General features: G+C 48.5%; 1 protein-coding gene across 2 annotated transcripts in view; it reads left to right on the top strand.

Annotated features, from left to right (window-relative positions):
* The first annotated feature begins 430 nt into the window (after nt 1-430).
* KCNJ5 (potassium inwardly rectifying channel subfamily J member 5) overlaps nt 431-24189 on the top strand; it is a 35239-nt gene continuing 11480 nt past the window's right edge. Inside the window, exons 1-3 of one of the 2 annotated variants that reach the window (XM_040085216.2) lie at nt 431-807; nt 8501-9447; nt 19902-20670. In XM_040085216.2, the coding sequence (XP_039941150.1) occupies nt 8508-9447; nt 19902-20242 (1281 nt within the window). In that variant the 5' untranslated portion in view covers nt 431-807; nt 8501-8507 and the 3' untranslated portion in view covers nt 20243-20670. Of the gene's footprint in view, nt 808-8500; nt 9448-19901; nt 20671-24189 lie in introns of those variants that run through there. The other variant, XM_040085217.2, reaches the window with a different exon arrangement.

Raw genomic sequence — 24189 nt, 5'->3', positions numbered from 1 at the left:
CGGGGGAACCACGCTCCCCTCCTTCCCCCTTTCCCCACGGCCCCCGCTCCAGCCCGGCGGAGTTCCCACGGCGCCCGTGACGATTTCCACACGTGTGAAACGCGCGGCTCCCGCGCTCTTCCTCCCTGCCGGTTTTTCGGAGCAGCTTTCTGTCTGTGTGATTCGGGCAGCTCGCAGCCCCCGAAGGATGCCAGCCCTGCCCGCACTCCGGGAGAAGCGATCCCGGGAGGAGCAGGGAGCCGCCCGGGAGCCGCTCGCCGGTGGCCCCGGGGAGCTCGGAGGTCTTTCCCGAGCTCAGAGCCCCTGCGATCCCGAGCTCCCCGGGCAGGGATTCGCCTCTCCCCGTGCCCAGCCTCTCTCCCGGCAGCGCCCAAACCCCTCCCTCGCCCCCCGCCCCTCGCTCATTGAGAACAGATAAGGAGCCGTCACTCGCAGCCTCCGCGCCCTCCCTCTGCCCCAGCCCTTCAAAAGCTCGGGACCACCACGGATCCCTCGGAACGGGAGAGGGCAGGGGCAGGGAAAGGCGGGCGAAGGAGAGGCTAAAGCGGCCCCGCAGCGGCGGAGGGCTTGGAGCGGAGCGGGGACATCAGGGATACCCGGGGACAGGGGCGTGGGCACCCTCAGCGCCACGCCGATGTTCGCTGCCAACAGGCAGCGGGAAGGAGGCGGGAGGCAGCCCGGGGCTCCGAGGACGATCCCGGCTCCCTGGTGATGGCATGGACCGGCCGATGCTCCCGCAGCCTCTGCCAGCCCCGGTGCTGCCCCCGGAGCCCAGGCGCCACACGGATGCGGAGCCGCTCGTAGCGAGTAAGTTACCGATTCCTTTGTTATCCCGGGTCACTGCCGATCTTCTCTGGCTGCAAAGGATCAGGAGCTGGGACAAACGCGGAGCTGTTGGGCCAGCGGGATGCCAGGCCCCTGTGCCCAAACCTGCCCGGGTATGAGCTGTGGACGTGCTCCTGCCTAACTCCCGGCCGCCACGGAACTCTTTGGGAGGGCAGGGATTGGATGCTGATCTCGGGCAAAGGCACTGTCAGATCTAAAGGTGTGATGCAGGGAAAGACATTAAAACATAGGAACTTCTCAGGTACAGGGTTAGTGGAGATCGCTGGAACGCAAAGGGCGCCAGGAGACTGATCAGTGAGCAGCCCTGAATTGAGTGGAGCCACTCCATAATTCTTATCTGGAGTCCAAAATTAAATTCTTTCATAATTAGGATGCCTGCCAGTCAGCTTGGAGTTACAGAGCCCTGGCAGTGCAATCCCCAGATGAGGAAGGGGCATATTCAGCCCTTGGAGGGGACAGGGAATGCAGTGCACTGGGAATCCCTCGGGGGTTATGGCTCTGGGAGATGGAAGCATGACTGATTTTTTTTAATGTCCTGTTGCATCACTCGGAAAGGTGCCTGGAGTTCTCTTTGTGCCAGCACATGGCGGTTGGGAGCACCGGTTTAACTTTTACACAGCATCTTTCCCTTGGGTTTGAACAGGGAGTTTCAGGAACCAGCCGAGAACTGGCAGGAACTGGCCCTCTCAAAAAACTTACCTCTGGCTCTTGGAGATGGTCATCAAGCAGCTCCTTCCTCCTGCACCCTTTTACTTTAAAGCAGACCTTGGATTTGTGGAAGAGTGGCTTGGGGGTAAACCAAACTGGCTTTTCTCACTGGTTCTCTGTCCAGTCCAAGCAACCAGGACCTCCCCAAGAAGGTGGGGAATGTGTGGGGCAGTGTTTGTGCTGGGGGGGTCATTTCACTTCTGGGATTCAGTTCTTTGCCTCACTATTCTTCTCCAGTTGGAGATAAAGGATCAGGATCATTTCTGTTTGCCATGGCAGAATATTTTCCATCTCTGGAAAGTTCCAGCCCAATTAATTAAAAAAAAAAAAAAAAAAAAAAAAAAAAAAAAAAAAAAAAAAAAAAAAAAAAAAAAAAAAGAGAGAGGCAAACAGAGCTTTGGAGTAATATCCCAAGGCAAATCTCCAGACTCCACTATTTAAGTCCCCCACTTTCTGTTGGGTTTGAGGTCAGGAGAGTCACTTGGGCACTTGGGGTGAGCACTGGCCCTTGCCCAACAGCTTGGTATGAGGTCGGTTTGTCCCTCTGTGACTCCTGACCCCTTTCTGCAATGGGTTCAAGCACTGCTGAAGGCCCTGGGGCAAAAGGAGCCCGTGTTTGGTAAATCTGTCTGTGAACTCTTTGGGTGCAAGGTACTGCAGAAGTGTGAAGTGGTTCAACACTTTTATTGTATTTTTTTTAAAGCGGCTGCAGATTACAGAGTGATTCCCTGTTGCTGCGGTGGTGAATTCCTAAACAATGGAGAATGGGGACACTGCTGCTCCTAGGGCAGGATTTTCTCCCAGAGCTGAGATCCTGCTTTCCCAACGTTCAGTGTTTGCTGTTCAGAGCAGCCAGGAGCAGGAGAAACAGGGAGAAACAGGGGTGTCTGATCAGGACGAAGGTGTCCCTGTCTTTGTTCAGTTGTGCTGGTTGAAAGACAATGGTCAGATTTTCAATGACACCATAAGGCGTCCCTAAAATAGAGTTGGGTGAGAGGCCAGGGACAGAGAGGCTGCAGAGTGCCTCAGGCACAGGCACTTCCTTGGAAGTGGAAGGATCAAATTGATTTCTTTCCAGGCTTTATTTGTTGTTGGTAAAGAAAATATCATTTGACCGTTCCAAATCATGGAAAACACCTAAGAGCACTTTATTGTGGTTGCATCCTTTGCACAGGGACTGGTCACGCTCAAGGTCTTTAATGCAATGAAGTACAAGAGAATTGCCAGGGAGTTACACGGATTAAACCCTCCCATCCTTCCTGTGCAGTGGAACTGTGCCGTAGGAGACATTCCCAGTCTGATGGAAACTCCATATTCTCCAGTCCTTGTGCTCTAACAAGTTGTAAAAGCCTGAATGATGCCTCAAAAAGCATTTTCTAGCTTTCATCTTATTCTTCTGTTAAAAAAAAAACCCCACACCCAGTCTCTCCTCATCACACTTTTGTTTCTCCACTCTTTCCTGTGTAGGTCTGGAGTCATTATATTTAATGCAGCTGTGAACTTGTGTCATGTGTGGGGCTTTTATACTTCAACCCATAGCTGAGGGAAAAACGTATTTGAAACCTGTAGCTATTTGAGAGAAGAGAAACTGCCTTCGTTGGCTTTGGAAATAATCTTGCTGGGTTATTCATCTGATGGATCAGGCTGTGGAGGCTTTGCAGAGCGATCTTCAGACACACCTGAAGCAGACAGGGACTGCATTCCCTGCTGCTGGAGTGGGGGAAGGAGGAAAGAGTTCTACAGTGATTGCAGGTGCTTGTTTAGGATTTTGGAACAGCTAAATTTAATTCCTGCCCTGCCACAGACTGCCAATTGAGTGTAGAAGAACTAAGCGTCTTTGTGAGTGACTCTCCCATCCTGAAATATGGGAAATAGAGCCAGCCCTTGGTCCAGGCATCTTGGAAAATACATAAATAAAATTTTACGGCATGTGATCTCTGCGTTGAGTGCTGTGAAGCACTTGGATACTCTGTGAGAGTGAGAGTCACGTTCCTCCCTCTCAACTGACAGTGGAAGGGCCCCAAGATATGAGAGGAGAAGGATGGATTGGGAGGTAACTCACAGGTAAAAGGAAAGTGCAAATGTCTATAAACCCTTCCTTGGGCTCAGATTGGCTCCCTGGTCAGAGACTCTCTTTGAAAAGACTGAGCACCTTCTGCTGGGGTATTGTGAGCCAGGAGCACTCTGGGCACACAGGAGCTGTCACAGCCCAGCTCTGTGACAAGCACAAAGCCACCCTGGCCCTTCAGGTGAACCAGCAGCCGCCCCTCTTTGGGACCTGGCAGCAAGGCGAGGGCTCCTTCAGCCCCAGAGGAATCTGCTGTCACATCCCGAGGGTCAGGAAAGTGGTGCTGAGACTTACCAAAAACTCAGAGGAGACGAGAGGCACCTTCCCACCTCAGTGCAGAGTGAGGTGCCACTTGGAGAGGCAATCACTGGCGTCAGGGAGATTTTGAACCACGTTTGTTTGTGAAGTGCCACAGGTCTCCCTTCTCGTGAGGTGTCTGAATCTTTTTCCCTGGCTTTGGATCTTTTTCAAGAGCACAACTGTTCTGCAGCCTTCCCTCCACCTGTGGATCCCCAAACACTTCCCAAAGAGGCGGCCACCACAACCCCAAACCTCTATTTATGTAAAGTCAGAAAGATGGAATATTCCATGGTTTACCCCAAACCCACCTGCCTTTCCTCACCTTGCCTGCACAGGGGTGTGGAAAGGCAGCCTGGTGGAGCTGACTGCTCAGTCTCAGTCACACACAGGCACTGAATAAAAGGGTGGAGGAAAGATGCCTTTGTCAGGGAAATCGAAGTTCCACCTCAGTCAGAGCCGATCTCAAGTCATTTTTCTTCAGCTTGTCAAAGGCCATCTTCTCCCAAGATTTCTCCTTCCTCCATCTTCCCATGAGCACGCCGTGTTCAACAGCCAATGCTTTTATTCTCTTCAGGTGCTGCTGCTTTAATTTCCTTTATTCCTGCACCTACTTCCCTGTGTTGCTCCTGTCCGACAATTAAGATTTTCCTTCCCTTGCAGCACTGTAAGCTAATTCAGAATTATGTGGCCCAGAGGAACCTGGGCACAGTAACCTGGTTTATGTGGTGTGGGCCAACAGGCAGCAGAAGAACCAAGTCAGGTTTTTCAGTAATCTCTGTTCAGTATTGGTTGCTTGTTGAGAAGTGAAGGACTCATTGTCTGGAGAAAAAAAAAAAAAAAAAAAAAAAAGACAGGGTTAAGTTAAAAAAGAAAAAAAATTCTTCTGGGAAGGTGTGGGAGGTTTGCTAAAGAACAGTTGCTCAATTATTCTCCTAATGTGAGAAAACACAGGCTTTGGGTTTAAAAGAAACAGAAAGAAGTCTGCTTTTACACAAACTTGATGACAAATTCATGTCTTCAAACTCCACCTGCCTGCCAGTTTAGTCTTTTCCAGCATCAAGTCCCATCCCCATGGAAATCTGTGTGTTTACTGCAGCCAGATCAGCAATTGTTCAAATGGAAAAAGCCCCCTGGTCAGCAGGGAAAGAAGTCTCTTCAAGTGTTTTATAGTTTTGCCTTCCTTGATGTCTCTGGCAAATTGCGGGACCTACCAGGAGCGCATCAGCTCTGTCAGGAGGGGTTGGGAGCTGCTCTGCCAAACCCTGCCTCCTGAAGATTCTCACCTAACCCCAGCCTGACTCTTGTGCGGCAAATCCCAGCCCTTAAATGTCACCATCTGCCCCGAGTTTGTCACCTGGGCAGAGCTGAACATCAGCAGGGCTGATAAAAACCTCTCTACAAGGCTGATAATGCACTGACTCACAGCTCCTCATGCAGTAGCCTGTCCTAAAGGAAAGCAGCTTTGTACAGAAGTGACATTTTTATTATCCTGGCCTCATTTAACCAAAGATGGTAAATGCCAAAGAAACAGAACGGTGCCTGTGACTATAAGAGGCAATTTCACCTCGTGGCTCTCTGCGCTGGAGGGAGCAGGGATTTACAGCCAGGAGCCAAAATCCCTGGGAGATGCGGGAACCTATTCACCATGATATAGCAGAGATGTTTATGTCAGGCAGCAGTGGCTGTGCACTGCACAGCGAAGAGTTAACCAGGTCCTTACACAGTTACACTGCTCCTTTCAGAGCTCTTGTCATTTGGGCTAAAGTTCCCAAGGGCAGTTAAAATCCTAAAGGAACGACAGCAAATTTCCTAGAAGATTCTCATGCCTGGGATCTCACAGACCATTCACGTCCGTGTCACAAATGTTACTGTTGAGGAATTAAGGCAGAAGGAAAAGCAGTGATTTGCTCAGAATTAGCAAACCCTGGAACCACTTGGAGCAGAAAGCTGGATAGTGTGCAGCCATCCTAAGCTGTGCTCAAAGTGCTAACCAGAAGCACTCCACTTAAGGACTCTGAAGCAAAAATTCATATGATTAAATATTTTCAATAACCACAGACTGAGGTTATGCACATACTACAACGGGAGAGCTAAAGATGAAATATTGGTAGGATCTGTAATGCCACTGAAGCTGCCAGTGAACTTCTTATCCAGCGGGAATTTTTCTGGTTTACTGGATCACTTGGAAGGTGTTCCTGAAGGTTTGCAGAGATGTTTCAGCTGAGCTGTTGCTGGAGATCGGTAGCACCACCAGAGAGGTTGCCAGCCCTGTGAGTGTTTTAGTTAAAAAGATTCCTCTGTACATTCGTTAATGGGCAGTTCCTCGAACCTGCTCCACCAGAGTGATCTTTTCAGGGATTTAGGATTTTTGGTTTCTTTTCCTCTATTCTGTTCTTTGCAATAAGTTTTAAGACCCTTTTGGTCTCTTTGGTGTGAATCTAGAACATGAAATCTTCCACTGCATTGAAGTCTGGAACTGGATTGTTCTCTCTCTCATGGTGCCAGTGATAGCTTCAAATTTACTTTTATAACCAAATCATCTTTATACTAGTCTTTTAAAATTGAAAGCATGCAACACTTGCCTGGTTTTACATTTAGATTGATGACAAGCTTCTTAGTCCAAATGGAGTAATTTTAGATTAATCAATCAATGTAAACATACATTGAGAATATTATTTGTAAGAAGGAAGCAAGGAGGTTCTTCACTACCTGATTCCCAGTGGATGGGAGGCTTCTTTCCCTGTTAAAGAGGGGAGGAAAAAAAAAAGTGTGATTGTTCTGCCATGTGCCTTCACATGTTGGGAAGTGAAAGTCAAGCTGAGCCCCTGTCAGTTTTCAGCATCTTGCAGCACTTTGCTCACGTGTAAAGAGAGGAGCTTCCCAGTGCAGAGAGAGCCAGGCCAGTGGGTCTGGAGGTTTCCACTGCAGCAGGCAGTGAAAAGCACCTGAGGCTGTGTGGGACACCTTGAGCCAGCTCAAGGAGGGACAGAAACAGAGGAGGAGTGACCCTGCTGTCAAAATGCTGGCTGCTTCCACTGGAGGAAGGGAACGCACAGCGCCGGGACTGTCTACCCCACGTCCAGGGCAAATCCCATTTCCCATCCCAGCGCCACGAATCCCCACTCCCTGCCCCGGGCAGGGCTCAGCAGTGCCCCGGCCCTGCCAAGCAGGCGGCTGTGGCAGCAGGCAGCAGCGCTGGGCACAGATGGTTGTGCTCCCTGCGGAGCAGAGCCAGCGGGGCCGCTTCCAGCAACAGGCTCGGCCGCTTCGTTGGAGCAGTGATTGATGGTGACTTAGACAAGGGCCACGAGGTATTCTCTGCCATTAACCAGACTTGGCTGCAGCCAAATGGAAGTGAAAATTTGTCGCTTCGTTTATTCATCCTGCCTCTGCTTCCTTCCCGCCCACCCTTTGTGCTTTTTAATACCAAAAAGATGAAGCTACTTTGCTCAGTCTTAAAAATTGTCTTTCCCAAGATACTCTTAATTGTATCTCTACACCTTTTCTCATTCACAGGAGCATAAGAAGATTAAAGATAGAGGGAGCAGTAATAGATTTAGTTAGGTTTTAATAGGATTTGCAGAGGACAATGCAGGGAATGAATGCCATAGAAAATATTGCTGCTCTATCTTTGATATCCCTAAGGCTCCTTAGGTAGTCTATGACAGATTTTGTCTGTGCCCTGCATCCAGAGTCAAGACTCTCATTTTTCAAGGGAGTATCTAATCATCGCAGTAAACAGGATGTTGCATTATAACTGGCAGAAAGCATTGCCGCCTTCATCTCGTGTTCTTTATTTCTATCCTGGTAAGCATAACTCTGAATGTCAACAGTGGGCTTCCTAATAGCTCTCTGATGCATTCCTAAAAGTGCCCAGAGATTTTGTCTAATGTCAGATGGAGCAAAGGGGTGAGCTTTGATAGATCTCATTAACAGCAGGGCTGGATTCATCACACCCTCACACTTGGGATTCAAGATGTTCAATTAAATGTTTGTTTCACGTTTAAAGCCCAGGCTCACGAATAAACTTCCAGAAGGTGATTCAGCACTCCTGAAATCTGAACTATCCCTAGAGATGCCTTTCTCTGCTGACTGCAAGGGAAGCCTTCATGCATAATTTAGACCCGAGTGTGATTTAGGTAGATAGTGGTGTTCAGCATTTTCTCTTAATTTCTAAGATTTCTCTTGATATGCACCCAAAACCTGAGGCATGAAAAGGTTCCAGTGCCTCCTGAAAAGATGTTGACGTATCTTATCTTTGTTCTGAGTTGTGATCTCAAGCAAATTTGGTGTGTAAAAAAATCTAAGGGCAAAAAGAAGCCCCCCAAATGTCCCAAGGTTTAATTGTTCCACGCTCCCACAGCATGCCCATCACCCCAGTAGTGCTGATGTTTGAAGGGCCTGTGTGTTATAAATCAGCCTTTAATTCCGGGTCACTGCAGGGCTGTGTTTAACAAGTGGCTCCTGTGGGAGAAGTGTGAACCCTCCAAAAACAACGTCCTGATGGTCCAGAGATTGAAACAAAATGGCTTTTGTCTCACTGCCTTCTGCCTGAAACTGTCTTTCCTTCTTGTGCAGCCCAGCCATGGCTGGAGACTCCCGGATCTTCATGAACCAGGACATGGACATTGGGGTCACATCCCGGGAGCCCAAGAAGATCCCCAAGCAGGCTCGGGATGACGTCCCCATCGCCACGGACAGGACCCGGCTCATTTCTGCCGAGGGCAAGAAGCCCCGGCAGCGGTACATGGAGAAGAGCGGCAAGTGCAACGTGCACCACGGGAACGTCCAGGAGACCTACCGGTACCTCAGCGACCTCTTCACCACCCTGGTGGACCTCAAGTGGCGTTTCAACCTGCTGGTCTTCACCATGGTCTACACCATCACCTGGCTGTTCTTTGGGTTCATCTGGTGGCTCATCGCCTACATCCGGGGAGACCTGGACCACCTGGAAGACGAGAACTGGATCCCCTGCGTTGAAAACCTCAGCGGATTTGTGTCGGCGTTCCTGTTCTCCATCGAGACCGAGACGACCATCGGGTACGGCCACAGGGTCATCACAGAGAAGTGTCCCGAGGGCATCGTGCTGCTCCTGGTCCAGGCCATCCTGGGCTCCATTGTCAACGCCTTCATGGTGGGATGCATGTTCGTCAAGATCAGCCAACCAAAGAAGAGGGCAGAGACCCTCATGTTCTCCAACAACGCTGTCATTTCTATGAGGGATGAGAAGCTCTGCCTCATGTTCCGGGTCGGGGACCTCCGCAATTCCCACATTGTCGAGGCTTCCATTCGAGCCAAACTGATTAAGTCCAAACAGACCAAAGAAGGAGAGTTTATTCCCCTGAATCAAACGGACATCAACGTGGGATTTGACACCGGAGACGACAGGTTGTTCCTGGTGTCCCCTCTCATCATCTCACATGAGATCAATGAGAAAAGCCCCTTCTGGGAGATGTCCCGCACCCAGCTGGAGAAGGAGGAGTTTGAGATTGTGGTCATCCTGGAAGGAATGGTGGAAGCCACAGGTAAGGATCCGTCAGCAATCAGTCTCTGTTTTGAGAAGGAGAGGGGCACAAAGCATTGCGGGCAGTTTGGCGTTAGGATTTCACTGCCCATGTCACCTGGACTGGGAACACGGTGAGGTTTCTCCTCGGGTAGTGCCTGGCTCAGGTGGGGTGTCTGAGATAACCTGTAGTGAAAAGTGGGGCCTTTAGCTCATGCTGCAGTGTTTCACCCTCTTTTATAAGTCTGGGACTGAAGTGAAGGGGTTAGCACTGGAGCTGCCCATAATCACCTAAAACTGATCCAGGGGAGAAAAAACCCAATGGTTTAAAGGATTTCTTGAAGTCTCTGGTGGTCCTTTTTCCTGTGATCAAAATTCACAGTGCAAATCTTTCCCCTTTTCTCCTCTGTATTAAAGCTTGGCTGTAACTGTGCTATTTTAGGTACTGCTGTAGTGTCAGTTTTAATGGGGACTATGAAGTGCCCAAGTCTCACTGTATCCCACAAAGCAGCACGTGCTGAGGCTGAATGACTCGCACGTGGTGCAGGACACACATTCCCAGAAGGCGCTCAAAGAGGAAAAATACAGAAACGGCTTTTGTGACTCTCGCAGCCCTGCAGCTGCTTAACAGCTCAGACAAAGCTGGGAAATGGGAGATTAGGAGATCTCCTCGCCCGTCCCCAGTTTCCTCCTAGGGGTGTATTTGTGGCAGGCGATAAAAGAACTCTGTGTCCGTGTAGAGTGAATCTGGGAAAGCCTCAGCTTTCCACGGAGTGGGAAAGGCAGCTGAGGGGAGGGATGGGCACGGAGGCTCCTTCCCACAGCTATCTCCCACGGCAGCTCTGCCTGGGCGTGCGGCTGCACCTGGCAGTCACGGCACCATGGGTCATCTCCACTTGCACCAATCCCTTTGTTCCAGGTTTGGGGAGGAGCTGGCAGCTCTCGCTGCTGTGCTTGTGACACAGCACGTATCCAAGCCCCTGAGATGCTCAGGTCCCTTTCCAGGCGGGGTTTTCCAGCCTGGGGTGGGCAGAATGCCTTGATGGAATCAAGGGTCTGCAGGGGGAAAGGGCTGCAGTCAGCTCTGAGGAGAGAACTGCTGGCTAAAGACGGGACAAAGTCAGAGATGCAAAAAACAAGCTTTTAGAAGCAGTTTTCCCCTTTGGTGTTTCAGGATTTTAGTTATGAGCCTAGGGTTTTCCTGTGGGTGGTAATTGGATTTTGTTTTCCATCTCGATGAGGTTCTCTCTGAGTCATTAGCAGGGGTTTTCAGCTTGTTACGAGTGGTGTCAGCACCCTGTCTCGCAGATTCTACCCCTTGCTGACTGTTGATGTTATCCCCTCCTGGAGATTTGCTCATTAGTCTCCCAACAGCCAGAGGAGGGAAAATCCCTCAAATTCCTGCATCCCAAACCTTTGGAAGAAAAGGCAGCTGTCTAGAGAGGTAATTCAATGTCCCAGGGTCTCCCTTTAAGTGATCAGCAGTAGCTGACTTTCCCAAATAGACCTGATGGGAGGTGATGGATAAATTACATTCCACTGGGGCTGGGATACGTGCTGCAGAAATGGAATTCACCTGGCATTTCCAGGGAAATGTTCTTCCCCAGCAGAGCATTGTAGAGACGTGGCAAAGGAAGGGGTGGGTGGAAAAGACTATCAAAGGCACGGATTTGTAACAGTGACTTATCCTGCAGCCTAAACATGTATTAGAGGCTGAAGCCTCCTAATCTGAGCATGGAATGCAGCTCCTTGTTTGTCCAAAGCCTCTTTCCTCATCACACAGTGACACTATAAATGCTTTGAACCCCTGCTGCTCTGCCTTCCTCGCAGGAAGGCTCAGCCTCTGCTGGGGACGTGTGAGAGGAAGTCATTATCAATAACAGCCTCGGAATTAAAAGCATGGCAGAGGAATAGTACTGCCTCACAAATGGGCTCCTCTCCCAGAGGGATTGCACAGGCCAGGCTGCAAGGATATTAAGGAGCATACATCTGTGGAAATGGATTATCCTGGGCTCAGAAGGCAGCCTGGGAAGTCCCACACTGGAGATGGAGGAGGCATTTTGCACTGAACTCGGAGCTGAGTGGGCCTTGGGTGATTCCAGGATCCGATCTGGAGGCCGGCCAGGGGATGGGATATTTTGTCACAAGAGTGGCTTGCAGAGACAGTGTTTGTGCTTTCCTGATTCATCCTCACACTTGCGAATATTGATAAAGCGGTTTGGGGTTATTAATCCCTCCCTCCACACCTTAAAATCTGCTACAAGAAAATTTTTCAGGTTCCTTCCCAGCCCAGGCACTGCTCAAGCCCCATCTGCTCTCAGGAGTGGTGTGATATTTATTCCCAGCAGGACTTCTGCTAAATCCTGACACTGTCACAACCTGGTTGGGTTCAGAGCAGTGTAAAATACAACAGAGCATTTGTTCCCTTAGCAACCCCTACAGAAAATTAGGAATCCACCCCCCCCGAGTTCAGAGGTACCCCTGGTCAGAATATACAGCTCTGTTTTCCATAAGGTGTTTGGAAAGCAGGTCAGAATGGTGATTGGCAATATACCAAAGACTACAGAAATCCAAGCATGACTTAAAGTGGGGATATTTCTTACTGATAATTTGGGACAGTGATTTTATAGCTATTTTCAATAGATTTAACCAGGCACACACGTATTACAAATGTAACGTATTGTCTCCTCTCAAACAAGCAGCTCTATTTACTGACATTTAAGTTTAATTCTGACCCAGTGCAAGGCAAAGATGGTAAATAGCTTCAAATGAAAAATGTAGAGTAAATTCCGAGGACCTCACACCCTTCAAGTCATTGGGTTTTTTTACAAAGTAAAACACTGTGGCTGAAAACAAAGATTTTGCGCTCAAGTTGCCTTGGCTTTTCAAAGGCCTGAGAAACAGCACACTGAACAGCAGCTCACCAGCCAGCCTCCACTGCAGTGGGTTTATCTGGCTGAAAAGGATAATAAACCTGGTGTTAGTGCAGCGAGAGCTCTGGGGCACCCGGGGCTGCTCCTCTGCCTGACCCACAGAGCCGGCCGTGGCACGAAGCCAGGTTTGGTTTTCCCATCGACATTTGGGTGAGGCACCGTGGCTCCACGAGAGGATGGAAAAGGCCAAAGGGAGAGTGAGTTTCTGGGCAGAGCTGTTGTGGTCATTGCTGGGCGAAACAAGCGCTGTGCAAACAAAATCAATGTTGCCGACAAGTGTTCTGACTCCCAGGGCCGCTGTGTGTCTCAGGAGCAGCAGCATCACTCCCAGTGCTCCTGAGGAACTGGGCACAGGGATTCCTTCAGGGAATTCTTTATCTTTGCCTTATCAGAAAGGGACTCTTGTCGACATCAGCTGCCCCAAATCTGACCTGCAACAAAAAGGAACAAAGCAAAGTGTATACATTTCTGCTTTCCCTGCCTCTCTGCTTCCCAAAATCTCATGGCCACCCTGGTGACAGGACAGCTCCTGGCTGCTGCTGGCCAAAGCTCCTGCCCTTCCCCTGCTGTTCCCAAAGGGAGCAGAGTGTCCAAACGCTGCTGGGACAGAGAAGAGCAGGGGAGGTCCAGCCCCCTCCCACATGGTGCAGAGTCAGCTGGGTTGTGATGAAGGATTTGGCTGCTCCAGTTAGGGAAGATTAGCGAGTCCAACTTTTTAAATACTGTTTTCCTCTGTGAGCCATCACTCCATGTGCTGACACACTCTGCATATCCTACAAGACTTCCTGGCAGGTAATTTGAAGGGACTTTCTCCTCTTTTCCAGCTTTACCCTTCCTCTGCTATTTGCTTTTTCCACAGCTTCCCCCTGCCCTCCTTCCCTAGGCACGGCGTCCAACACCGCTGCTCCCTGGGCACGGAGGTAGCAGAGCTTGTTACTCTACTCCTTGTCCTCCCTGGTCTTCGTTGCCTCTTTTTTCCCAGCACAATTAAATAAGGCACAAGAGACACTCCAGATGCCTGATTAGTCCAGTCACTAAATGAAGTTTTAATGAACTCTTATGTAAGTACAGGTATATATTTTTCTGGCTTAGAGACAGTGCGATAAAAAGGGATTTAATGATTAGAAGTAATTAACCCATCCTGTCCCTGTGGGAGTGTAGGCAAACAGCAGAGTTTTTCACACCTCAATTTATCCACCTTTGCAGAGGACAGAGTACGGTTTCCTGGCTGTAACTGTAGGGCCAAATGGAGTAGTTAAGCGTAACAAAAGATATGCTGAAATTAATCATGATTTTCATGGGAGCACAAAGGAAGGGTGAAATTACTGAATGGAGTTTCTGGGCATTCATCATCTGGTTTGGGTTGTCTTGTGTTGTTTTGCATTTCGCATATAAATAAGTTTTCTGCAAGGAGGACCTTGCAGAAGTGTTACAGAAACTGCCTAAAAATTACAGGGAAGAGATGTCTCAGGTCATTGTGTTCATGAGCTGGGCTGTCCTCTGGAGGGAGAGGCTGGCAGCGGTGTCTGAGGTGCCTCTGCAGTCACTGTGAGCCCTAAAGAAGTTACCTGCTGTGAGCTTGGCTCGGGCTGCGCCTGGTAGAGACATGGCAATTGAATCCAAGGTCTTTACGTCATTAAGTCCTTTTATTATATTCTTTCCCAGTACCTAGGAGCTTTTGCATGCCTGGAGAGCATTCAGTTAAATTAAAATCCTATTACTCTCCTCTGGCATAAATATCAAAGTGAATCAAGCCCAGCCATGTCCTCTAAATCAGACAAGCACAAATAATTGGAGGACCATGCTCCTACTTTCTAATATTCCTTTTCAAGTTGGAAGAATATTGACTTTTTGGAGGTTACAGTGTTCTTTGGTCCAATTAACACGGAGGAACTAATCATTTTTATAACTTACCATATGCTACTGCAAATTGAAAGACGTATCTTGCTTAATTGCAGCAACAGAACTTAAATTTTTTATACCTTTTCCTCGTCACCGGTAAACTTCCATCTCTGCCACTGCCCCTCCAAGGCCATCAGTTCCTGGGCAGTGGGTGTTCCACAGCTTCAGAGCATCCAAGAGAAGGAGAAAAGTCACCCTGGACATAACAGAATGGGCAAACAAGGGCAGAGGAGGGAAATCACTGCCAGCAGTGTCCGTGTCAGAGGGGGCCAAGCAGATCTGGCCCAGCCCAGGCAGGCACATGACATTTCCCAGCAGATAATCTCTGAGCTCTCTGGCATTTCAATGAGCACAAGTTAATTTTAGCCTGATGAAAAATGTTGTCTTGACAGCCCCAGGGGCTGGGATATCTCTGCCCACCGAGGAGGTTCTGGCCACAGAGCAGCACCGGAGGAAGATTCACCTCTGCTCGGGATGGGATCCCATGGAAGCCTGGGGAGATCTGGGGGTTGGCAGAGCACCCTCTGTGTCCCCCTGTGCTCTCCCATTAACCCTCCAGTGAGGTCACCTAGCTGGGATGGGATGTTTGCCAAAACTCAGCATCTCCAACAGCCGGAGAGAGCCTTTGGTGGAAGCCAAGAGCTGCAGATGTTCCACATTCCACCAGCTTTCTGTGAATGTTTACATTCCTAGTGGAACCTCGTCACCTTCTCACGCTTGTAACACCAACAAGTGATGGTTTTTCGCATTCCTCTCTGATGAGGGACATCTGACTGACTTCTACCCTGGCCAGTGGGATGGAGAGGTGGTAACCTTGCTCTCCAACCCCTGGTCATTGTTCAGAACCTACATAAAAGAAGTAATCAAAATGAAGTAGTCTTCTTCTGTTCTGGACAACTCGAGTGAGAGAATCATTTCTCTTTGTGTCCTCCAGCGACGCTGCAGATGCAGATTTGGGTCGGGTGAGGTCTGGTTTTACCTGGGCACTGGGAGACTATCCCCTCTCCCAGGGCGTGGCAGCCCAGAGCCCTGCTCCAGTGCAGGATCAGTGGGATCAGCCAGCTCCTCCTGCTCCCTGACAGCACCCTCAGACATTCCCAGCTCTTTGATAACTGTTATGACAGGAAAGAGCCTTACTGGAGCGTTCCCTGGCACTTGTTTAACACCCCGGCGTTTCCTCTGCTCTCAGATGTGATGAGACTCCTGCTTTAGGACACATCACAATCTAGTCTGGATTTTTCAACTTCTGGGAAGCAGAATGGAGCTGTTTAGGGAGGATCTCTGGCTGCCTTTAGCAGGAACAGGCACAGCTCAGTTATTGATCTGTGGCTCTGACCCACAGACAAAAAATCCTCTTCTAAGGATTCTGCTATAATGAAATTATCATTCAAACTCTGTGAAATGTTTATTGCACAACATGAAACAGGACATAGTGCCCTGCTCCCCAGCATCTATAAATCCTGGAACTGGTTCCACCTTTATTGAAAAATTGATGCATCTACTTCTAACTTTTAACAAGTTTTATCTTTGGTTTCTATTAAAATTGAGTTTTGTTTGCAACACAAAGCTGAGCTGCTGCATTAAGAGATGAGAAAGCTGCAACTAAAAGTTGACATCTGAAGATTTCTCCTATCACTCCACGTTTTCCACAACAGACAGATTGCACACATTTATATTGAACATATTTTTTTATTATTTTTAAACCAGATTGTCTAGGAGAAAAATGAAACTTCTAATGGTCTTACAACCCAGAAAATATGATAGAGTTGAAAATATATATGTCTATGACTTCAAGTACGTCTACTTGGACTGAAAGAAAGAAAATGAGGACACAGGGCCATGAAGATGATGGGATGGAGCAGCTCTCCTATGAGGCAAAGCTGTGGCTGCCCCTGGATCCCTGGAATGTCCAAGGCCAGGTTGGACACTGGGGCTTGGAGCAGCCTGGGACAGTGGAAGATGTCAATGTTTAAAGTCCCCTCCAACCCAAACCACTCTGGGATTCTGGATCCTTTTGGCATCAAGTTTAAATTAATTAAATGAAACCCTCAAATGCCACTCCTCTATATCTGCCCTGTTTAAACCTAAAATGTGTAGTTATATATTCTTTAAGGAAAGGATTAACAGCCTTTATCGGGGTCATACATACTATGGTTAATTCTGCAAGAAATTCAGAGAGTCTGGAACCTCTTGAGTTCTTGTGCTCCCCAAAGTGTCAGTGCTTCAGGGCTGCATGAGTGTTGTAGAAGAGCAGTAGTGTCACTGCTGGTGTGGTGCCCAGATGTGGCTCTGTTTCCAGCCAGGAGTTGCACTTGGTGATCCTTGTGGCTTCCTTCCAATTCAGGATATTCTGAATTCTGATTCTACTTGATGGATGGGAGCATATGGAAAATGATTCCCAATACCCAAGACATCCCACAGGCTCAGATAAATCAGAATTCTGCAATTAAACAGGTGATTTTTTCAGCATAGACAGAGGTCTGAGTCTGGGAATTGCTGTGCCCCACTGCAAGGTGGCACTGGGATATTCCGAGCACGTTGTGTTCCAGTGGCAAGCGGCTGCATCCATGTGCTCTTAATAAAAATAAGGTTTATTGTTTCCACACCTCTTCTGTCATCTTTTCACAGTCACAGAGGCAATAATTAGCTAGGGACATTACAGATGCATTAATTAACCAGGCTGGAGAGCACAGGGCAGCCTGCAAAGCAGGCACTTAATGGAATTTGAAGCAGAGACAATAGTGCTGTTTACTGGGTGATGTGGGAGTTGCCAAGCAGTGTGTCCCCACGCAATTAAACACCACTGCACATGTGCTAAAAAGGAATATTTGAATGGGATTATGGAGCAATTACAAGTCGTCTTATTGTGCTGGCTCAGTGTCCCCCTGGGGTTACAGAAAGCAGCTCCTGCAGGAAGCTGGCAGCAGCAGTGTTTGGTTGCTGAAAGCTTTCCATTGTTCCTGCCCTAATTGAGCACTTAGAGCTGGACTAGGACCGTGTTCAGGAGCTCAGGTTCACTCAGGTGCTCCCCCAGGGAAGGAGCTATTTCAGGCCCAGATCACAAGGCAGGAGTTCCCTTAGAGAGCCCCAGGCCCCCACATTTCAGAAGGACGCCTCATCTTTGCCCTGGGGACTCCTTCATGGTCCCTTGATGCAGCACTTGGAAACCCAGGATAAGAATCACCTGGTTCAATCACAGGACCAGTCCTGGAGCCTGCAGGATCTCCCCTCCTGCTCTCCTTGCTGGCACTGGAGGAGGCACTTGGAGGGATTTCTGGTGCCAAACCAGCTCTGTGCAAAGGGAAAAGGACTGATTCGTTTTAGGCAGCTGCTGATTTCCAACCTCCTGGCATGCGGCAGCAGCAGGAAGTGGGCTTAGCCCTGCAGCCCTGACCCCCAAACAACAGGGATAAAAGCCCTTACCCAGGGAGGTCAGTGTAGGGTCAGAGCCAGTGACACAGCTCCACTGGGAAAACCTGTACCAGGACTGGGAAATCAGCAGGGCTCCTTGGGCTCCCAGGAAGCGTGGAGCTGGCACGGGGCAGGAGAGCTGACCCTCTTTACCTCCAGGGCTGGTGATGCTGCACATTGTAGAGCCACCAAAGTCAGGAGTGGCCTCACCCTGTTCTTTAAAGCAAAAGCTGAGAGTTTCCTGAAAAGACGCTGAACTTCCACGGAGCTTCTCCTTAAGGCAGCAACACTTGGGGTGGTTTTTAATTCCCTGGCTGCGTTTTTCACGCAGCCCCTGCACTTCCCTGTTCCTTCCAGCCCAGGAAGCAGGCACGCTGGAACACTGTGACTAACACTGTACTTGTTGTTCCTGCCCAGAAGCAAACACTCCTGCAGATCTTCTTGAGGGGAAAGATTGGGTTTTCAGCCTGTGCTACAGAACTGCAGATGTCACAGCACTGCGTGTGTCACTGTCTCTTCCCCTTTCAAGGAACAAAATACTCCTGGCCTGGTAGCTTTAAACCATGGAAAGCAGTAAGAGACTTTCAGCTTTGCAGAGCACTTGCCTGTGTGGGTGTCTTTTAATGGTCTGTAGCAATTATAAGAACAAAATATCCCTCTTCTCACAAAGGTGGGTTGTTTTGGTTTTTTGTGTTTTTTTTTTTTTTTTTTAAGGAAAGGTGTTTTCTGATTGCTCTGAGATTTCAGTCACTTACGAGCTCACAGAGTGAGAACATGTGATATTCTCTTTCCTGAAGCATCTGACACTGAGATTTTTTTCCCCCTATGCATTGCTTTAGATTTCTGTCCCTGTGCTCTGGGCTTCAGGAATTAGACTTGAAAATATTGGCCAGAAACTGGATCAAGTGCACGTTCTGAATGTATTCCAGTCAGGCATATCCCTCACCCTCTGTGAGAGAACAGTCGGAGGACTTTGTGAGGTTAGCATTTCACTGGAAATTAATTCCAAAATCAAAAGATAATTAGGACAAAGAGAAGACAAATGTTTGGAAGAGAAGACAGCCTTGACACTGCAAAGTGATTCCAAGAGGATTTGCTCACAGGTGTGTTTATCCCTCCTCTGCAAAGCTTCTCTTTAAACTTTTCCAAAGTAAATAAGCTCTGGTCCATGGGGCTGAGAGGCAGCTTGACCAGTATCAGTTCCCTGTGAGCCACTGTTCAATCCACAATCCATGAGTACAAGGCCTGGAACCCCCCTAGGAAATTTAAAAACTAGCTTGGTTGGGATCATCTCACCTTTCGGGTGAGCATCCAGCTGTGTGCAGCTGTGTGCAGCTGTGTGCAGTGGGAATTGGGGCACTGCTGCAGGGGAGGAGAGATGGGGCCAGCCCCAGAGGAGGGCACGGCAGTGGCTTCCCTGTGCTCTGGGCTGTGTGGGTCAGGACTGGGGCAGCACTTGCAGGATCCACCAGGAGCTGTTGGTGTTAACTGTTGGAATTCTGGAAACTTGGATTTTAGGATTTTAGGATGGAGTAATACATATGAGCCAAGATGGAGGACTTTGGGCGTTGTCAAGTCCTTCTTCTTCACCACCTTCTTCCTTCTTCTTCATGGGTTTGGGAAGTGTTCTGTAATTGGTTAATAGAGCCTGCATTGCAGACTTCAAGTAGTTAGTTATTGGGTTTAAAACAAAAATAATTTAGGTGGCACCTCATAATTGGACAGGCTGTCCTTGAAAAGACCTAGCAGAGATAGAGAAGAATTCCATTTTACCTCGTTTCTCTAGCTTGCTAGTAAGAGCTCACAGCTCAGGGGTCTGTAAATACTGTAAATAGATAGGATGTAACAAACAGCCAAGTCCGAACTCGACATCTGCGTTTCCCGTGTCTTAATCCTGACCTCAGCAGAGAAAAGGCAACCAGAACAGTAACATCAACCACACAACACCTCAGCAGAGCAGGGAGAGGCAGGGAGAAGCTGCTTAGAGGTCCCAGTCTGCAAACCCCTGCGCACAAGGAGGTGGAAGATGAGGAGATGAATGCATCCCTCTCCCTTTGGGTGCTCAGCTTGTTCACGAGAGAGGCTTTTGTGAGGCTTGTTAAGCCAAGACTTTTCTGTGTCCCAGAGCAATCAGGCACGGAAATGACACCAAAGTGCTTTTAAGTGCCAGGCGTGGTTGGGTGAGCACATAAGGAAGCTTTGCCTCTAACACCCCTCTCTTTCCACCCAGGGATGACATGCCAGGCTCGCAGCTCCTACATGGACACCGAGGTGCTGTGGGGACACCGCTTCACCCCCGTGCTCACCCTGGAGAAGGATTTTTACGAGGTGGACTATAACAGCTTCCACAGCACCTACGAGACCCACACGCCCGTGTGCTGTGCCAAGGAGCTGGCCCAGTCCCGCCGGGAAGGGCAGCTCCTGGGCCACCTGCCCATCCTGGGCCGGGACACAGAGACAGCCAGGGACGAGGAGGAGGAGGAGGAGGAGGAGGAGGAAGGCAGGGAGCCGGCAGAACAGAGCGAAGCCAACGGGACAGCGGGAGAGGGGAAGGAAGAGGCGCCTGTATAACCCTGGAGCCGCTGGAGCACAGACACCCACGCACCCTCCTGGGACACTGGATTGACCATCCAGGAACTGACTGGAGCTGGGATTCGTGTCCAGCTCGGCTGCCTGCTGCTCATCCTGGGAATCACTGCACTGCACCGTGCCTCAGTTTCCCTCCCTTTTGCTTTGCCCTCCTCTGCAAAGCGTCTTGATCTCCATGGACGAGGCCCACTCTTCTCATCACTGTTAAAACCGAAATTCCTGCCGCTGGTTGTTTCAAAAGGTGTTCGTTGGACGTGCAGAACTCTGCCCCTCTTGCGAGGGTGTTTAACCAGTCCAGAATGTCCCATCTCAGTATGAAGAATGTGATTTCATACCTTCACTTAATTTGTGAGTCAATGTATTGTAGACATTGTTCCAGCTGAATTAAAAGAAAAGGAAAAAATAAAACCCTCTCTTCTATGTAGTGAAGTGTTTTGCCTTCATGAATTTTGCAGAGGAATTTTAGCATTTTCTTCCAGGATCACACAGCCACTGGGAGTTATTTCCTGCAAAATGTCTGATACGAGCTGGGCACCTTTCCCTGCAGACCTTTAACAGGTTTATCCAATGTTTTGTCTTCTCCAGTGTTTTGTGTACTCTTTTCATGGAAACTCTGACACATTTCATAGGCTACCCATGGTCAGAGAGTTTACATTTTGCCCCAGTGAAGGCTTTTTTCTGGCCTGAATGTCCCAGCTGCAGGTCCAATTGATGATTTAAAACAAAGGATGTAGTTCATTGTTCTGGAATTTCAGAGGCTCTGGAGTAGGGAGACTGGGTAAGTGGCAGTTTGCAAACTTTGCTGCTCTTTTGCAAAGCACATATTTAAAATAAAGGTTGAGGTGCTGATGCTCCCGCAGCTAATGGGAACACGCTGACATAACTGAAGCCAACAATTTTGGTCTTTAGAAAGAGGCAGAAAAACATTTCCCAAAGAGGATTGTCTTATCCAGAGAAGGAATGAAGAAAAGCAGCCTGTGAGATAAAAGATTTCCACAAATTTCAACAACACAGGAAAAAAAAATGACCTTGTTGGGGAAAATCTCTTCCCTTGCTCCTCAAACTTTGGTGGGAGAAGCAGGCTACCTGTAGAATTTCTTCTTTAATAAAATAAAACGATAAATACATAATATGCAAGAGCTATATTCCATAGAGAAAGGACTGTATCTTTATCTGAGGAATAAATGTACATTGTCTGGACCGAGCTGCACGCTCAGGATGTGAAATACAGTTTTGCATCTTGATTTTAATACAAAGACAAGATAAGCTGGAACTAGAAAGCAGTGGTCCTATTGACATAGAAACAAGTAGGAGAATACAATCTGTAGGGGTCAGAGATACCATTTACTTCAAGATGTAATCTTATAACGTAGGTAAGAGAGAAATCTGTGTTTTTTTCCTGAGGGCACAGGAAAATGACCATGACACAGCCGGGTTGTACTTAAACCATGTTAGGAGCCAGCAGCCAGCTTGGCCTCCAGGGTACAGGAATTACCTCTCAGTTATACAGCACATTTCAAGGGAAGGAGCTTCACTGGGAACGCTCATCAGTTCTAGAAAGCATCTTGCAGCCTCAGAGTGGGCAGAACTTTTCCAGAGGTCTCATTTTTGGTTTTCTGCTCAGGTTCTTCTTTTTCTATCCTGAGCCTCAGAGGAACAGAGAGAGGAAAACAGAGAGAAAAATGAGATCCTTAGAATGGCTTGTTCGTTTTCTCAGACCTTCTCACACAACCTCTGCAAGTTAATTATGTGTCAAAAATCAAAACTGGGAGTCAGATTTTCCTCTGTAGCTGAGGTGATCTCCCAATGCAGGAGATGGAAATGGGAAGTAAAACTGCAATGGGTCAGTGCAAGTCAGAGGCAGTTTGACCCTTCGGAGGGATGTTCTGTAAGCTCTGCCCTTGTCCAGCTCAGCTGAACATGAGAGAGGTTTGGTGGGTCCCTCCTGTCAGGCCAGAGACAGAAAATGCCTCTGGTATCCCTCTGCTCCTTTCTCTTTCCTGGCTCTTGCCTTCCAGAGATAAGGAATTGTCACTGAGACACACAAAGCAGTCACGTGCAGACAAGAGATTTTCTCAAGGCAGAGGTCCTTCCGAACCAGCTCCCAGCTGAGAGAGCGGAGAGAAGAGAGCCCCTTTGTTTATTTCTTACTTTTTATACATTTGTGGGTCTGGCCAAAGATTGGCTTTTTGGGGTTTCCACCCCTCAGCCTCAGTGGCCAGACCAATTGTCAGTTACAATTGTTTTCAGGTTAGAAATATGCAAACAAAGGACAGAGAATGAAAAACAAAGGATTTGTTTATATTACATCTGTGGGAAAAGGTAGAAAACTGCTCTAATATTCTACAGTAACTAAAAGATCTGACTCCATTTATGAAATTCAAAAAGGCCTTAAAAAACTCAGAAAAACCAGGGTGACATCGAATATCTGCAAATATCCCAAAAGCTCTTCAGTCTGCTCATTGCCCTCAAGATTTCATTGCACAAAACTGCTCCTTCCTAAGACTGCTGAGTCTCGGAATGCACATATCCTCATGTAAGGAATTTGGGTTTTTGCTGGCTGGATATCTGCTGCAGAGTGGGTTGTGCAAATCCATCCCAGGGCGTGGGGGGTAGTACAAGGCTTGTTCTGTGTTTGGGATCTGCAAATATGCCCCAGTGAGTTCCTGAATTGAGGCTTCTAACTGTGCCTGCATGAGCTGAGCCCAGGAACTTCCCTGGTTCTGGGGGATGGGAGGAACATCCTCCTGCATTCCTCACTGAGCTGAGCAGATCCAGGGCAGAGAATCCCCCAGGGATGGGGGCACCCTGTGTTTCCTGTATTTTCAAACCATATTTCAATTTGTGCAGCCTGGCCACCACTTCTGGGGGTTAGGGGACCCTTCCTGAAGCCTGTCAGGCAGGCACCAGGGTTGACATTTTCCTGAAATAATTTTAATTTAGTGAGTGTATCGAGCTTTCCTGAAAGTGAGGGAGAGCACCTCTTCCAGAATTGTCATCTCTGACAACTGGATCCATTTCCCTGCTGTTCACCAGGATGCAGGACAATAAACTATGGGAATAGAAGCATAAAAGATCCACTCTTTGCTGTAATGAACATTTAAATACAAATCTCTTATGGGAGTTGAAATAACTCACACCCATATATCCACCCATTTAAATATAAATTCTACACTCATCAGTGTACTTTAAAAAATGGTAACTAATACTCCTCAAGAAACATTTATAACCTGTAAGCATGCTATTCACCCATGAATAACCATTTCTATAATGGACCCAGTAAACAAGCTAAAAATACATATTCAAAACATGGAAAACATCTGCTTTATGAATGTGTCCCTGATAAGCCAAATTCACAGCAGAATTCATCCACAATCCATGTAGGAGCCACTTATGCATAACAGGGGCTCTCAGAAGCCGCCAGCGTTGTGTGTGCAAACATTTCCACCTGAATCCTGCATTTTAACACAGCACCTGAGGGCTGGCTTATTAAACATGAGCCCAGGTGCCTCTGTACACACACAAATGTGCACATTGTGTCCCCAGCAGGCAAAGCTGCACCTTCGGAGGATTTCCCAACAGCACGGAGCCAGACCACACATGGCACAGCACAAACATCCTCGGCAGGGCAGAGCAGGGCAGGAGCTGGATTCCAGGGTGAGCTCCTGCAGCCATCCATGAGAACCCTGGATGGCACAGCACAAAGATCCTCGGCAGGGCAGAGCAGGGCAGGAGCTGGATTCCAGGATGTGCTCCTGCAACCATCCATGAGAACCACACATGGCACAGCACAAACATCCTCGGCCGGGCAGAGCAGGGCAGGAGCTGGATTCCAGGGTGTGCTCCTGCAACCATCCATGAGAACCACACATGGCACAGCACAAACATCCTCGGCAGGGCAGAGCAGGGCAGGAGCCGGATTCCAGGGT

The sequence above is a fragment of the Hirundo rustica genome, chromosome 23, assembly GCF_015227805.2.
Source record: "Hirundo rustica isolate bHirRus1 chromosome 23, bHirRus1.pri.v3, whole genome shotgun sequence".
Lineage (NCBI taxonomy): Eukaryota > Metazoa > Chordata > Aves > Passeriformes > Hirundinidae > Hirundo > Hirundo rustica.
Note: the sequence above shows the minus strand (reverse complement) of the source record. Positions and strands in the feature narration are given on the sequence as shown.